The 17,489-nt window shown below is 39.6% G+C and overlaps 1 protein-coding gene and 1 long non-coding RNA gene across 2 annotated transcripts in view; one reads left to right on the top strand and one right to left on the bottom strand.

The window, feature by feature from the left end:
• Positions 1-299: 299 nt before the first annotated feature.
• On the bottom strand, positions 300-8,861 carry LOC119620916 (uncharacterized). Its single transcript, XR_005237460.2, has 3 exons — positions 8,729-8,861; positions 7,788-7,881; positions 300-4,679 (listed from the first exon to the last, which is right to left on the bottom strand). It is a non-coding gene; the product is annotated as an uncharacterized lncRNA (long non-coding RNA).
• Positions 8,862-8,883: 22 nt separating this feature from the next.
• Positions 8,884-17,489, top strand: part of NUP54 (nucleoporin 54) — a 32,971-nt gene continuing 24,365 nt past the window's right edge. Inside the window, exons 1-3 of the mRNA XM_007998944.3 lie at positions 8,884-9,023; positions 12,521-12,604; positions 12,705-12,851. Coding sequence (XP_007997135.1) covers positions 8,957-9,023; positions 12,521-12,604; positions 12,705-12,851 — 298 coding nt within the window. The 5' untranslated portion in view covers positions 8,884-8,956. The remainder of the gene's footprint in view (positions 9,024-12,520; positions 12,605-12,704; positions 12,852-17,489) is intronic.

Below are 17,489 nucleotides of genomic sequence, written 5' to 3'. Positions count from 1 at the left end.
GGTCCTCAATTAGGGTTGCCCACAGTGGTAACTACTTTCCGTTAGTGTTTCTTTGTTCCCTGTCTTAATCGCCCAGCCCTTCAATGCTGCTTCCCAAATCATCCACCTGTCCTAACATCTTATGTCTGCTTATCTTAGGTCTGCTTCCAGGTACACCCAACCAAAATGCAGATAAGTCCACCCAAAAGGCTCAGTGGGATCCAAGAGCTATTGGAGAGGCACTGGGTTTTTTTTTTTCTTTTCTTTCTCTCTCTTTTTTTTTTTCTTTTGAGACAGTCTTGCTCTGTCACCCAGGCTGGAGTGCAGTTGTGCAATCATGGCTTACTGCAGCCTCGACCTCTTGGACTCAAGTGATCGTCCTACCTCAGCCTCCCTAGTAGCCGGGACTACAGGTGTGCACCATCACACCTGGGTAATTTTTGTATATTTTGTTGAGACAAGGTTTTGCCATGTTGCCCAGGCTGGTCTTGAACTCCTGGGCTCAAGCAATCTGCCCACCTCAGCTTCCCAAAGGGCTGAGGCTTTTGTTTCTAGGGATATTTATCTATGGTACTATCTAGGGTACTAAAGTTATTAGTTCCAAACTTCAGATTACCTTTAAAACCTTTCCCATCCCAATACTGCAACTTATTTTTGAAATCAGCAAATCCAGAAAAGTCTTAAAATATCTAGCTCAGTGTTACAAATGTCATGTATCAAAGACACTTGATCCCTAAGATATATACTTCCTAGGACTCCTAACTCTGCAGCTGGTTTATGTCACAGGGAAGCTCCTTGTACCTATTTCTTCCTACTCAAGGTAGTTAAGAGACACCTGGAACTTGGTAACATGCCAAGCCTGATTATTTCAAATCAGGGAGTAAGAAAAATCCAGAAAAAAAAATTTTTTTAAGCAATAAGGTATGTTAAAACATATATCCATTAGCACTAAGAAAACAGTATAGGATGAGTGGTATAGAATACAAAGTATAAAAACATGTATACACATTCAGCACAAGATAAAGATCCCATTTCCAGTAACTATATTTTTTCATTCAGTCAAGTTTTTATTTTTAAACACTTTTGAGGTATAATTTACATACCATAAAAGTCACCCATTTTAAATGTACAATACAATACAATGATTTTTAGTAAATTTTCTGAGTTGTACAGTTTTAGAACATTTCCATAACCTCAATAAAATTCCTCATGCCAGTTTATAACCACTCAGTGTTGCCAACCCTAGCCCCTGGCAACCACCATCATTTGGTCTTTGTAGATTTGCCTCCTCCAGACATTTTATTTAATTATACAGTATGTGGTATTTGGATCCTGGCTTCTTTCTACATTATACCTAAAAATGTGTTCAACTAATTTCATTAAGCACCCACTTTATGCTAGGCACTTTGAATATAAACTAGGCTACTGGTTTAAAAGAGATCTGTGGATCTTACGGTCTTGTGTGGAAAACAGTTACCAAATAATCATACAGATAAAATGTAAAATTTCAACTGAGTTTAGTGTTTTGGGAACATGACTAGGAGCTGGAGTTAATTAAGTAAAGCAAGGTCTTTCAGACAAAGGGAACAGGACATGCTCAAGGGCAGGAGGAAACGCTGTTACTACAAGTGACTGAGAAAATGGCCGCAGTCCAGAGAGGGACGAATGGTGGGAAATAAGGTTGGAGAAAAAGGCAGAGGCCCGATCATGTTGAGTCTCATTAAACCATATTAAAGATTTGGGTATTTTGGTATGTCTTAAGACCAATGGGGAGCTATTGTGTTTTCAATTGGGTTGTGGGAGGAAGGTGGGCAAGTCTGTTTAGAAAGGCCCATTCTAGTTGCAAGATGAAGACTACAATTGAAGAGAATCAACATGGATGCAGGGAGATCAATTAGGAGCTGTTGTGCTAGGTCTCCATTGGCATGCAAGATGGGTCTTCTGGGTCATCAGCTGTCATACACCACCCTTAAGGGTGAATCCACAAAGCTACATAGCATGGGCTAAGGAATGAGCTTCACTGGAGGAAGTACAAATTTACAGGGCCAGGAAAAAAGAAGATACCATCCTCATGTTATCCCATGGAGAGATGAGCCAAGGCCCACAACGCTGTTTGGTTTCAGAAGAGCACGTCCTCCTCCTAGTCTCCCTTTCTATAGGGCAAGCTTGAAGAAGTCTTGTCAATAGGGGAATACACAAGATGCTGAGCAACGGGCAGTTGGATTGGGAGTGCCAATGGTTTACAGGAGTTGTCTGGAAATGCCAGCTGTCCATGGAATGTTAAAAATCTCCACTTCTGTGATGAAGAAGGCGCCAGTCCCATGGGAACCTGAGCTTGGGTGCAGCCTTTTCCCTAGGAGGAGGAAACCCCAGCCACAGCTAACTCATTCTGCAGGCAACCAAGAATGAACTGCCAAGGTCACAGAGTCTTGCTCATTGTGCTACGGGGGCTGCTGCAGTAGTCTAGGTGGGGTTTGGTAAACTTCTCTAAAGGGCCATACAGAAAATAGTTTTGCTTTGCAAGCCAGGTGCCCTATCACAACTATTCAATTCTGCTCTTGCAGCATGAAAGCAGCTGTAGACAATGCATAAATGATGTCTCTATGTTCCAACAAAAGTCTATTTTACAAAAATCGGCAGTGGGCTGGATTTGGCCCCTGTATCTCAGGCTCCCGTGAAGACTCTCTGCTCTCTTCTTAATAATAGTGCTCAGCTACAACCTCTTCTCACTTGATGCTCTCTCCCTGACAATCCCATTTACTTCCCAGACTTCAATTACAACCCAAACACAGGTTGGGTTTTGTTCTGAATTGTGCATTTTTCATGTAATTTTTTTTTTCAACTCCAAGGATGAACACTCCACATGTAATTTATCTTTGAAGTCTTTCTTTTCACAACACAGGTTGGGTTGTGTTTGGGTTGTAAATGAAGTCTGGGAAGTAAATGGGTTTTACTCTTCAGCTTCAGCCTCACATATCCAGATACCTGCTGGATATCCTTAACCAGGTTGCCTCAAATGCAGTAAGTATAGGAACTCATTTTTCTTTTCTTCCCAAATTCCCATTACTAGAAAATGGCATCACAATCATATCTCATTGTACAGCCAGAAATCAGGGACTCATGCTAGACTCCTCCTTTCCCTCCCTTCCACATATAATCAATTAAGCAATCACCCATCAGTCTTCATTCCTGCTGTCCTCACCTGCATATCTGCACTCTCACTAGGACTCCTGCAATAATCTCTATTAGCGTTACTTAGGTTTTGTGTGTGTATGTTTTGTTTTTTGAGACGGAGTCAGTCATCAGGCTGCAGCGGCACGATCTCGGCTCACTGCAACCTCTGCCTCCTGAGTTCAAGCGATTCTCCTACCTCAGCCTCCCAAGTAGCTGGGACTACAGGCGCATGCCACCATGCCCGGCTAATTTTTTGTTTTTTTAGTAGAGATGGGGTTTCACCATATTAGCCAGCATTACTTAGTTTTTTAAATAAGTAACCCTTTTACATTTTCAGAATGCATAAAACGGGTAAAAGTCTTCCTCCACCCATTTCCTAGCCACCCAATACATCTTTCCAGATGCAACCAATATTATTTGGTTTTTCAAATGTATTTTTCCAGGAATACTTTGTACAAATCATGTGTATTTATATATTCTAGCACTTTTTTAAAAACCCAAATTGTAGCATACATACAGTGTTCTGAATTGTGCATTTTTCATGTAATTTTTTTTTCAACTCCAAGGATGAACATTCCACATGTAATTTATCTTTGAGGTCTTTCTTTTCAGTACACAAAGGGCTTTTTTGTTCCTAGTTCATAGCAGAATAGTATTCCTTTGTATAAAAGCAACAATTTATTTAACCAAACCCTGGTTTGTTTCCAATCATTATTATAGATAGTGTTGTAATGAATTACCTTGTATTCCATTATTTTGTCAAATCATTTATAAGATAAATTCCTAGAAGTAGCATTGCTGGGTCAAACAACATTAGTAATTTTGATAAGTACAAAGCCTTTTTGTTATTGTTTGTTTTCATTTTTATTAAAGTTATACATAAAGCACATAAATTTAACAATCAAACAATTCTATAATTGTTATTTTTTAAAAAGATAGGAAAAGCAGACACTACTCTCAGAGTGCTTGCAGGCCCGTTTTAGCCTTTTTAAATTGCTTTTTTTTTATTTTACCCCCTTGTCTCTAGATGATATGCTGCTTGGTGAATTTTGTTTCAGCGTTACCCACTGACTCCCCACCATGGAGGATGAGGGTTTAGCTCTTTTCTATGCACACAAATATTCTTTTCATTCCCCCATCTTTCCAGTATAGTTATGCCATAATTTTGTCCAGCTCAATATTCAATTCACATTATCAGGATTATGTGGAAACTGCAAAATTGAGCCATGTAGTAACCTTTCAACACTTTTCCTTTCTCATCTAATATTGTTTAATTGTCCCACTGGCTTAGTTTTCATGTATTTATCACCAATTCAACCCCAACCTTGTTGCTGATTATCTAAATCTCTCTCAAATTGCTCATCCTTTTGAAGTAGCCTTCCCCAGAACCTGACTTGCTACAGTCTGGACTGGTTGTTCTCCAAGTCATCCTGGGGATTCCTGACATCTGTGCTGGAGCTCCGAATGTCTTCCTCTTTCAGCCTTGGCTCCATCTTGGTGGCAAACATCCCCTGGTAACTAACTGCCTAAAAAATAGGAGGTGTTTTATTTTCTTAAAAGTTTTTTTTTTTTGTCTAAAAATGCTGTTAGTCTCCCTTCACAGCTGATCTACAACTTGGCTGGGAATAGAATTGTAGCTGGAAACAATTTGTATTCAGAAATTCAAAGGCATTTCTTGACTGCCTTCTAGCTAGTGTTACCATTGAGAAGTCTGATGCCATTTTGATTCCTGTTTTTTTGTGTGTGACTTCTTTTACTCTCTGGAAACTTCTTTGCCATCATGGGTCTGTTATTTTGGAATGTGCCTTAGTGTAAGTCTATTTTCATTAATTGTAACGAGCATTTGGTGAACCATTTTCAAACCAGCAATGTCTTTCAATTATGATAAATTTTCTTGAATTATTTAATAATTTCCTCATCTGTGCTGCATTCTTGAATAGTCACAAGTACACTATTTTCTTTTTGAGACATCTCACTCCGTCGCCCATGCTGGAGTGCAGTGGCATGATCTCTGCTCACTGCAGCATCAACCTCTGGGGCTTCAGGCATCTGCCACATCTGGCTAATTTGGTCTATTTTTTTTTTTTTTTTTGTAGAGATGGGGTCTCTCTATATTGCCCGGGCTGGTCTCAATCTCCCCAGCTCAGCGACCCTCCTGCCCTGACCCCCTAAAGTGCTGGGATTACAAGTATGAGCCACTGCACTTGGCCCACAAGTGTACTATTAACTTAATATCTGGTTTTCCCTCACTCAACAGTAAGTTCTCAAAGGCACAAACCATACCTTTTCTGTTTAGCACTCAGAATAGTGCCAAGTACATAGTAGGACTCAATAAACTCTGAATGAACGAATAACAGGAATAATAGGAATAATCTTGAAAGACTTTAAAGGACAGATTTTTCTCTATACTCTTTCTGATGTGCATAATATAACAGTGTGTGTGATAGACAACTTTTTGAACTAGTCCTTTAGTTTTATTTTTTCTTCAATTTTCCATCCTTGGTCTTTTTGTTTTACTTTCTGAGAGATTTCTTCACCTTTATCTTCCAACACTTCTACTGGGTTTTTCATTTCCGGTAATAGCTTTAAAATTCCTACAGCTCTCTTTTGTTCTGCTAAGAATACCTTTCTTTGAAAATAATAACATCCTGATATTATTTCATGGTTACAATATCTCTTGCTATCTCTCTGTGGACACTTTTTAAAAGTTTCATTCTCCTTGCAGTTAGTTTCCTCCAAGCTGCTTTTGCTGCGCTATTTGTTTTGATCTCTATACTTTGTGTTAAAGCCTTTCCTCAGCTTGGTAATCCTTGCTGGTCTACTCATATTTAAGAGTGGAACTTAAAAGCTGAATGGAAGTTCTGTGTGTCTTAGCGAGGCTTGTGAAGTGTGAGCTTTATTATAAAGCAGGATTTCTCAAACTCTGTAATAGTGATATTTGGGGCCAGATAATTTTTTGTTTGGGGAGGAAGGGAGTCTGTCCTAGAGTATTTTGCAGCATCTTCAACTTCTACCCAATAGATGCCTGTAGGATCTTCCACTCTTAAATATGAGTAGACCAGCAAGGATTACCAAGCTGAGGAAAGGCTTTAACACAAAGTATAGAGATCAAAACAAATAGCACAGCAAAAGCAGCTTGGAGGAAACTAACTGCAAGGAGAATGAAACTTTTAAATTAAAAGTTTGGTTGCAACAACCAAAACTGTCTGTAGACACTGCCACATGTGCCAGGGGGTGGGAGGAGTAGAAGTCAAAATTGGCACCAGTTGAGGACCACTGCTATAATGTGATGTGGCTAAATCATTTATTTAGAGATTTCTGGTGTCAGATGACTGTCTTTTCTCTGATACTGGTCATTTCACCCATAGAAGATTCTCCTATACCTTCCTGGAGGGTAAAGGGTTGGCTGCCAATGCTCTGGGAGCAGTAGGGGAAGGTGTATAGGCATGCATTTCCACTCAGTCTTCCAGCATTCAGTAGGGCACTACCCACTCTCAATAATGTCTGGTGCCCCCAAATCCAGAGACACTACTATTTTATTTTTTTGACATTGGCGGGGGGCAGGGGAGAGTCCCCACTGTGTTGCCCAGGCTGGCTGAACTCCTGGGCTCAAGCAATCCTCCCCCATCAGCTGTCCAAGTAGATGTGACTATAGGCTGGTGCCTGGCAAATAATACTATTTTAATCACTGTAGAGAAGAATCCTCCATCATTTTTCTAGAGTGGGGAAGAAGCATTCACTTGGCTGCACAAGGTCAGAAGAGGATTCTGGGAGCTCTAACTGCTTCTTAAATAGACTTTCAACCAGTTCCTCTCATTTTATCTTCCCTTTACCCCAACTGATGAAGATACATGATATCTCCAATTTCTGAGCTTCTGGCAGATTCCATAAATTAATCTTTGGTTTTTCTTTCTGCTAGATTGGGGGGTTGTTTGTTTTTTTAAGGTAAGCTAAGTACTTAACCATTAGACTATGTGCTAACTCAGGGGTGCCCAATCTTTTGGCTTCCCCGGGCCACACTGGAATTGCCTTGGGCCACACATAAAATACACTAACACTAACAATAGCTGATGAGCTTTAAAAAAATCGCCAAAAAACCTCACAACGTTTCAATACAGTTTATGAATTTGTGTCGGGCTGCATTCAAAGCCATCCTGAGCCATGAGCCACATGTGGCCTGTGGGCTGCAGGCTGGACAAGCTGGTGGTAAATCAAAGCTCCTTAACATGCTAAGGAAGGTCTTTCAAGATCTGGTTTCCACCTATCTGTCATTCATTCATTATTTATTTCCCCCTGTTATATGCCAGACACTTGTGCAGGGCATGGAACAAGAGGGACACGGTTCTTGCATTTATGGAATATATATTATTGTGAGTAAAAATTAGATTGATTAAATTATCTGTGACAATGAAAGAAGGCAGTGCTTTCATTGGGTATGAAAGCATACTTAGTTTGCAGGAGTCAGACCTGGTCACCATTCACCAACTTGCCCAAGAAGCAGGAAGTTGTCCTTGAATCCTTACTCCCCATGTCCAAATACTACAGGTCTTATATATGCTATTTCTTAAGTATCTCTCAAATTTATTCTCATAATTCCACTGCCAGATATAATCCAAGTCATCATCATCTCTTACCTGTGCAACTACAACAGACTCCTAAAAGCTCTACCTTCCTGAGGCATGCTGGCTCCTTCCAATCCATTCTCCTCATGGCAGCCAGAGGGATCTTCTAAAAATAAAATTCTAGTCATACTAGTCCTCTGCCTAAAACCCCTTAAAGGTTTCCCATTACCCTTAAGAAATAGTCTGAAATCCTTACCATAATTTACAAGGCAATATAATATAATGGTAATTTTTACAAATTGGGACTCTGCAGTGGAGAAACATGAGTTCAAAACTAGACTCCAGAACCTACTTGCAAGGTGACTTTGGGCAAGCTGCTTAACAACTCCAAACCTCAATCCTCTCATCTCACCTGCAAAATACAGTTACAGAATCTCCTCTATTGAGTTATTCTGAGGATTAAATAATATTACAAGTAAGATGGAGGGGGACCACTCTTCCCCTCTTTTTCAGTGCTCCTTAGAGCTGTGGTTAGGAGTACTGACTCTGGACACAGCCTGACCCTCTGGTACCTGTTTCCTCTTTTATAAACTGGGGATAGCAGGAACCAACCTCACAAGATAGCTGAGAATTAAATTATGTCAAATGTCTAGAAGAGTGCCTGGCACAGAGTAAACGCAACGTGTTTGCTACAGTTCCATTCTCTTTCATTTCTTCCAACGTGCACCCTCTTTACTTCTGCTCCGCCTACTCATCCTTCAGCACTGGGTTCAAATACCATCTCCTCGTGGGTGGTGGTGGGTTCTCAAACCCAGCCCAGCTGCCCGACCTCCCAGGTCCACTCTTTGATGGGGCAGCAACTTCAACCCTACCACATGCAAATTCTAGCTGTCTACCGCGTATCCCTACAGTAACAACGTCAGCCTCTGCACATCTTTCCCAAAGAACCTCCCTACGGTAGTTTTTAAAGGACTCCCAGGAGGCACACCCTCGCCAGCGTCCCAGCATTTTACCTTAACAGTGATGCCCCACATCTTGTGAACCCCACCGGAAGTGAGCCGGCTGGGGGCGTTCCCTCACAACCACCCGGCTCCTACGCCCTTGGCGCCTTCCGGCCTCTTAGGCTAGGCCAGAAAGGAGGTGGAACTCGGTGATCTGACTGGCGGTTTCCCGGCCGGACTGAGAGGAGGAGCGCGCTGCGCGTCGCGGGAGTAATCTCCTTGGTTTCCTGCTCTCGCGACATGGCCTTCAATTTTGGGGCTCCCTCGGGCACCTCCGGTACCGCTGCAGCCACCGCGGCCCCCGCGGGTGAGTGATCCCCCTGGACCTTCACCCGGGAAGGAGGGGAAGGGTCTGGTCCGCCCCCTCTGTCCGAGACTCTCCGATCTGGGTATCCTGGGATCTCCCGCCGACGCGGAGACTTTAGAGGCATTGGGAAAGGGCGGGCGGCCGCAAAGTGGGCCGAGGCGGCTCCCGAGGAGGCCCCGGGGGTACTCGAGGTCCCACTAGAAGCTCGCGCGCCGCGCGTGAATTTCCACAGGGCCCTGGCTTCAGCGGTTCGCTTCCCGCCACCGGGGAGTCCTACTCCGAGAAATTGGAGGTTGCTCCCCTCTCACCTTGCCTGAGAGCCTCCCTCCCTCCCTTCTGCACCTCAGCCTCCCGGATAGGCGGGAACGCTTGCGTGATTCCCGCTGCCAGCGAGGATAGGGCTGGGGATCCAACGGCACTGCCCATTGACTCCCTTAGTTCCAGCCCCGGCCCCTTGTGGTCCTCGCTATGGGGCTTATCCGTCGTGCTGCTTCCGTCTGCCCCACCCCACCCCCACTCTGCTTTCTTAAACTGTTTGGAGCAAAACCAGGTTTATTCACTTCTGTGAAACCTCCTGCTGATTCTTGTAATCCTTACCTTGCTTTCTTTTCTTTTTCCCTCTCCCCCTTTTTAAAATTTTGTTTCTTTGCCTACACGCCTATCAGGATTTGGTGGGCTTGAGACTGCCAACTCCACCGCCAGTGGGTTTAATTTTGGGGGTTTCGGATTAACTGCTAATCCTGCAGTGAACTTTAATATTGGGAATTTCGGTGTTTCTACTACCTCGGCGACTCCGTTCAATTTTGGTAACAGTCTGGCAAGTGCAGGTAGATACTGCGGGTTGTATGTGTAACGAGTGTTGGGAGCTGGAGTCCAAGAATATTGTGGTTCCTGGAGTTTGGGAAGGAACTGTTACTTGTTTAATAAGGAAAGGAAATTTGTTTCCTGATCTCAGATCAAAAACATTTATATCAAGTTTTTAGTACCTTAAAAGATGTGGTTTAGGAAAGTTTTGCAAGTTGTGTTCCTTTATTAAATGTGCACTTATCTTCCAAATGATAAGCATTTGGATTATAATTTTGAATAGAATATATCTTTTAAATTATTAGATAAGACTTCCAAAGTATAAACTCACCACCAGTCAAGCCCATCCTGGGATTCTTGGACTCCTGCAGTCATTTTTCATTTTTTCTGCATCTTTCATTGAGATTTCATTTTATTGTCCTTCTGTTTCCAAAGAGAAACAAGTCTTATACGAACAGCAGTAACCTGTTTTGTTTTTTAACTTGTGTTATAATGATAATAATGTATTTCTTTGGTCAACTCAGCAGATTAGGATACTGTAAGATGTGTAATTTCTATAAGATGTGTAATTATAGAAAGAATCCCCAATTCTTTTCTGGAATTTTGGGAAAAGCTCAAAGAGAGCAGTTTAATTTTATGGCATATAGCCCCGAATTCTAAAAGGTAGGCTAGACGTCTTTGCATTCAAAAAGATAATTATGAAGATTTTCTTATGCATGTGGGTTGTTTGAAGCTCATTAAAAAATTTTGCAAGACGCAATAATGATATTATGTATGCATTTAAAATAGGTTTATGTGTACTTTACATAGTGACACTGTAGAAAAAAAATCTTGTTCTTCAGCTGCTCGTATATGAATTTATCGTCCATAGTCTCTTACATTATGCCTCTTATGCCCGTGCCAATTATATGCATTTGATAAACATTATTTACTCTCTAAACCTTACTTGGGAAGTTTGGTATTTTATTCATTCACTTGTTACTGCAATGTGATTATCACCCTAGCATCTGAGTTGAAAACAGAAGAATATTTGAAAACTTCAAAGACGAGATGATCCATTTTAATTAAGTTGTATTCGAAGGGATCACATATCACTGTCCTTTGGTGTGTTTGCTTTTCCTTGTTTGCTTAAAATTGGCACTGGGTAAAACAGAAATCTTACTTTGAAATTTGTGTTTCCGAATAAAGCCACCCAGCTCATAATTCAACAACAGTAAATAAACTTGTTGGTATTTGCTTGATTTCATGTTCATTTGGAGTTATCACTGTTAAGTTTTGAGTTATGATAATGTAAAATGTTTTAACTACTTTTGTATGTGTTAACCTTCAGCAGAGGGCTGATAAAAGTTCTTGTTTACTTTTTATTTTGTATACTTGTAGACCTGCTATTACTAAAACATTTTTGATGTTGTGGAGCATGATGAGAAACTGACTAGTGTTTATTGTGTAGCCAATTCAGATTATATCATAGTTATTCTGTGGAAGTGAAAAGTAATGAAAAGAGATTACAACAGTGCTTAGTACTTTAGGTGATTTTTATGAAAATGTTTACAGTTTGCAGTACTGCAATAGAACCTACAAGTAAATAGAATATTTAGTTGTGCCTGCACGCAACATGCAGCTTACTTGAGTAGTTTTCCAAATCAGAATGAGGTGATTAATATAAAATGGTTGCATTTTTTTCTTGTATTTTCTGTATTGCAATATTGATGAATGTGTGTTGTATACCAGAAATAAATAAAATTGAAGGTAGATTCCAAAAAAAACCTGCAATATAATTCGACACTAATGGTTCAAACATTTGTCTTGAAAGGCTTTTTGATACCCTTGGTAATCAGCTGAAGACTGACAATAAGTTACAAAAATAACAAAACAATTTTAGATTGGCTAGCATTCCATTTATCTATCAAATCTCTTCCTTCAAGAAACACATTTTTGTTGTATGGAGGTAAGTGTATTGGTGTGCTTCCTTTGAAAAGTTACTTAGTCTTGACAGAGACTAAGTAGAAATATAAGTTAATCTTGACATAAATTCACCAAAACCAAGGTTGCAAACTGGCAACGAGTCTGCTAATGTGATATGTTTGGCACGCTATTTTCAAAACATTTGAATTCCTTGCAAAAAAAAAAAGTAGTTGAATTAGGGTTTAAAAACCCATACATTTTACATAGAAAATCCAGATTTCCTGTTTCTCTTGGGGTAAAAAATGGGAATATGTGACACTACTAAACTACCTTTCTTGTATCGGCTGGAATTTAGGAACTGCTGATCTAAAAAAACTATTCATTTTAAACAGTTCCACCTGTCAGTAAACACATAGTCTACTTTAGTCTTTACTGTTTAGCCATATGAATTTGCAACACATCCTCTAAAAGTACATACATAGTCGTTTTAGAATTATGGCAATAGGCTTAATGTGTTTTCTCATCTGTAACTGTTAACCACCCCTTTAATTGAAGGGTATATATTACATTGTGATATTTCTATTTTAAATGCTTAGTTCATTTCTTGTAACATTTTGACTTCTCGATTGGTAGTATAGTTTTCTAAAAAATTGATATTGAAAGTAGAGACAGGAAAAATTAGATCAATATATTTTGATTTTATATGTAGCAATTACTTATAATTTTAAAAAGTTGCCTTTATATATACAAAAGATTCTTCCTTTCTATTTTTGTTCTTTTTTAATTAGGTGGGTTTGGAGGATTTGGGACAACATCTACAACTGCAGGTTCTGCATTCAGCTTTTCTGCCCCCACTAACACAGGCACTACTGGTAAGAGGCCATCTTAAGTCATTTGTAGAAGTAAATGAAGTAGAGGTTGTTTTTTGTTGTTTTTTTTTTAACTTACGAAGTTCCAATTTTTCATTCAAAGGACTCTTCGGTGGTACTCAGAACAAAGGTTTTGGATTTGGTACTGGTTTTGGCACAACAACAGGAACTAGTACTGGTTTAGGTACCGGTTTGGGAACTGGACTGGGATTTGGAGGATTTAATACACAACAGCAGCAGCAGCAAACTAGTAAGTATGAGGTTTTCAGCTTCAAATAAAAAACCGTGACGATGCTAGCTGACATTATTGAGTGCATTCAAAATACTTTAGTGGACTTTTTGTAAGAATTATTCATATGTTCCAAAATATTTGGAATGTTGCTTTTCATGTTTATATATGATAACAGCTGGGGAGAACACTGATTGGCACAGTTAAGATTATAAGGTTCCTGTGTTTAGGATCATTCCATTTAAATTTTTGTTGTTAAAAATAACAAATAGAGAAACTGCACAAAAGTACAGCTTAGTAAATTATATGTAAGTTTACAAAGATTAACAGCCTTGTAACCACTGCCTATGTCAGGAGATGGTCCCTGGCCAGCTAGTTCAGAAGCCTACCACGTTTCCCTCCCATTCGCTTCCCCATCAGAGGACCTGCAGTCTTGGCTTTTATGGTGATCATTTCTTTACTTTATGGTGTTGTCATTCAACTATGTAAACAGCATTTAGTTTTGCCTGTCTTAAATCTCTATAGGCTCTTCTTTTATCTCTCTTTTTAATTTATTTTTATTTTTGGAGACAGAGTCTCGCTCTGTCGCCCAGGCTGGAGTGCAGTGGCATGATCTCGGCTCACTGCAACCTCCACCTCCCATGTTCAAGCAATTCTTCTGCCTCAACCTCCTGAGTATCTGGGACTACAGGCCCAGCTAATTTTTGTATTTTTAGTAGAGATGGAGTTTCACCATATTGGCCAGGCTGGTCCTGAACTCCTGATCTCGCAATCTCCCCACCTTGGCCTTCCAAAGTGCTGGAATTACAGGCGTGTGCCACTGCGCCCGGCCTGTCTTTTTTATGTTTTAATTTGTTGAAGAAAACAGATCGTTTATCCTAGAGAGTTTTTTAGTCAAGACTTTTCTGATTGCACGCCTATGGTATAGTTTAACACATTCCTTTGTTCTCTGTATTTCTTGATGATTGGGTTAGATCTGGGGCATACATATATATATTTTGTTGTTTTGTTGTTTGTTTGCAAGACTATTTCATAGGCATATTTTTTATCAGAAGACTTATAGTATCTTTTTTTTGAGTGATCAGCCATTGGTGATGGTTGATCAGCCATTGAGCCATTAGTGATCATTACCTAGATCCATTAATTCGTTGGGGGTTACAAATAGTGCCATTTCACCTGGATTCATTTATTTGTTGAAATACTTCTATGAGGAGAAACTTGACTTTGTCTGTTTGGTTGATTCTTTCTCTTTATTACTGGTTTTCGGAATAAACAGTTGGTGGTCTAGCATTCTCCAAAGATTACCAATTTTTTTTTGAATGTCAGAAACTGCAGCCTTTAAACTAGTTGCTATTTTTTAATCCATTGCAGTTACCGTTCTTATTGATGCTTAAATTGTTACATCTTTGGCCAGTGCAAGCCTTTTCAAGTTGGCTCCCAAGTCCCTTAGACACAGTCTGGTTATTAGTCTTTGATGGCTTCCTTACTAACCATCCATACTAGCTGGTGTGGCAGTAGGTTCCAGGGGTTGTTCTGTATAGATTAACTTATCCTCACAAGAACCCTGTGAAATAATACTTTTATTATCCCCATTTTATGGGTGAAGAGAGGAAAGTGAGAGATTGTGAATTACCTGTATACCTCTGAATTTATAGGGACGTAAATTCAACTACTCCTTCTAGTGCTGTTTTCACTTTTCCAATCTGATGCCTCTTAAAATTACTTTTGTTTCATTTTTCTTAAGTAACTTGATTGACTAGTTAAAATTCATCCTACTCAGTCATTGAAGATTAGTTATTAAGTTATTAAACATGACTTTCAAGGATTGCCTAACAGTAGGATGAAGATAATAGAATACTATTCTCAGAACTATTCTTCAATTATTCCAGTCATTCATCTTTTCTACAATCCTGCAAAAATACAAAATTTGATGAAATATTTAAGTGGTTAAGGAAAGGACCGCAAAAATGAAGTGTTTCCTTTGTTTCTTAAAATAGTCTCTCCAACTATGAGTAACTGTAGTTCCATTTAGTTTTGTTAGGAAAATGGGAATTTGAATCTGGTGCTGTTTTAAAAATGGAAGGGACTCATTTTGTTATGTAATAGCCATTTATTGTATGTATCATATGTCAGGCATTGGGTGTACAAGGTTGAAGACCACAATCCTGCTCATAGTCAAGGAGATTCTAGGGTATCCACGCAGAGGAAATAACATGACATCATTTATAGCAGAGTATAATGCATTTGGGACCAGTAACTAGATCAGTGCAGTTTTAATGCATAAATGACCTCAGGGTCAGTGGTGAGAGTTAGAGACATAGATATTAATTGGATTATTAGCATGCCTTATATGTTTTACTAAGGAGCTGTCCTTTAAGCAATTCTAAACCATTATAGGATTTAAGCTGGACAGGAAAATAATCAGATTTTTACAAGTATCTCTTAGAGAAATACAAAGATAGACTATAGGTGGGTTGGAATGGAGGCAGAGATATGGGTTCTGAAGCTGTTGCCAAAATCTAAGCAGGAAATAGTGAAGACCTGAATTAAGGCAGTGACAGTTAAGAGTGGAGAGAAAAAACAGAATGTGAATTTGAGAGAGATTTAACTTGCAGAATCAATAAAAGCTAATGACTGGATAAAGGTATCTTGGGCTTCTGGATGGCATAACTGAAGGATCCCTTGCTCTTCACTAAGGTACAGAATACTAAAGCAAGAGCAGATGTTTGTGGGTAATGAGTTTGAGGAGTCCCCTGGGTAGTTGTATATATTTATGAAAGCCATCAGAACATAAGTAGTATTTAAAGTGGTGAATATGGATGATGTCATTTAGGAGACCTGATTCCAGAGTAAGAGGAGAATACTAGAACAAAACTCTTAGAAACACTAACACTTAAATGCCGCCATCTCCTACCCCCAAGCCAAGTAGGTTATTGACCATAAAATACTGAGCAGCATTGTTAGGATCACTGCTTGTCATATCTCAGTATAGAGATGCCCGTCCATGTATTCCTCATACTCATTAGCTCCCTTTTACTAATCACAGCTATACTCATCTCAGTTGGCAACACCTGTAAATCAAGGGGAAAAGTCACATTTGGCTTTTCTGACAACCGCCAGAAGTCCTTTCCAAGCCAAAGCATTGATTATATAGGATCCTTCAAATGACTGTTGGATCTTTCGACAACTGATACTTTCTGCTCTGTTAGCTCTTTCTATCTTCAGTATTCTAACTAGCTTAGATTCCATGGCCTTCCATTTTCTATATCTCTTGCCAATATGCCAAACTTCCTTGTTTTTGTCACATTTGCCTGAAAAAACCCCAAGCCTTTATAAGCCCAACTGTCTATCTAGATAGTGCTTGAGAAAAATCACACGTTATGGAAGAGGGGATAATATCTCTCTAAATTCTTGATCACCAACCTCAGGTCTCAATGTTGCCTGGTAATCCTGTGAAATTTCTACTTTCAGCTTATTCTCCCGCTTTCTATAGCAGTAATTTTAAACCTTTATTCTCTTCAAATCTCAAATTTGTCTGTTCTTACTTTTAGCAGATGGCCTTGACTGCTGCTTCAAAGACAAAATAGGGCTGAGCACAGTGGCTCACATCTGTGATCCCAGCATTTTGGGAGGCTGAGGTGGGCGGATCACCTGAGGTCAGAGACCTGCCTGGCCAACATGGTGAAACCCATCTCCACTAAAAATATAAAAATTAGCCAGACATGATAGTGAACACTTGTAGTCCCAGTTACTTGGGAGGCTGAGACATGAGAATTGCTTGAAACCCGGTAGGCAGAGGTTGCAGTGAGCTGAGATCGTGTCACTGAACCTCCAGCCTGGGTGACAGAGCAAGACTCTGTCTCACAAAAAAAAAAAAACACACACACACACACAAAAGAGAAAATAGAATTCCTTATTGCAATTCCTTCACCTTCCCTCCACCAAATCTATTTCTTTTTCTCCCTTTATCCGCATTTTCCTCTTTTTACCTTACTCGGGATCTCATAACCTCCTGCCTTCTCAGGGTGCGTGTGCTGTTGATTATTCTAGCTGCACTCCCTCCCCTAGTCTTCACCTTCTCATCCACATATAAATAACTAAAGTTTATTTTTTTCTTGAAACATTAATAACAACAAAAAAACTACTTTAATCTCACATTCACTTCAGCTACCACTCTCCTCCCCGTCACAAACTATTTGCCAGTCTGGTTTCTGTTTCTTTATTTTATCAAATAAGTTAAGGTCATCAATCATCTCAGTAAATCCAGTGAACACTTACTGTTCTTTAATTATGAAAAATGCTAACAAAGAAAGAATAGTGATGTGAACCCTACCAGCTGGAGTCATCAAAAGTCAGAATTTGCCACATTTGTTCTCGTCTCCTTTTTCCTTTTTTTTTTTTTTTAAATCACTGACATATTGGAGAGCAAATCCCAAGCATGTCATTTCATGCTTTACTATACTTCTCTCTTTAAAAATGTGTACCTCATTCCAGCCCACAATAATTCCTTGGTGCTATCTAATACCCCATCTATAATCAGAGTTCCCTATGTCTCAAAAGTGTTTTCTTATTTGGTTTGTTTGAATCATGATTCATGATCCAAACATGGACCATACATTCATTTTCTTGTCATGTCCCTTAAGTTCTTTTTAGTGTAGA

Source organism: Chlorocebus sabaeus, chromosome 7, assembly GCF_047675955.1.
Source record: "Chlorocebus sabaeus isolate Y175 chromosome 7, mChlSab1.0.hap1, whole genome shotgun sequence".
NCBI classification, from domain to species: Eukaryota; Metazoa; Chordata; class Mammalia; order Primates; family Cercopithecidae; genus Chlorocebus; species Chlorocebus sabaeus.
The sequence above is the reverse complement of the archived record's forward strand: the minus strand, read 5'-3'. Positions and strand labels throughout refer to the sequence as shown.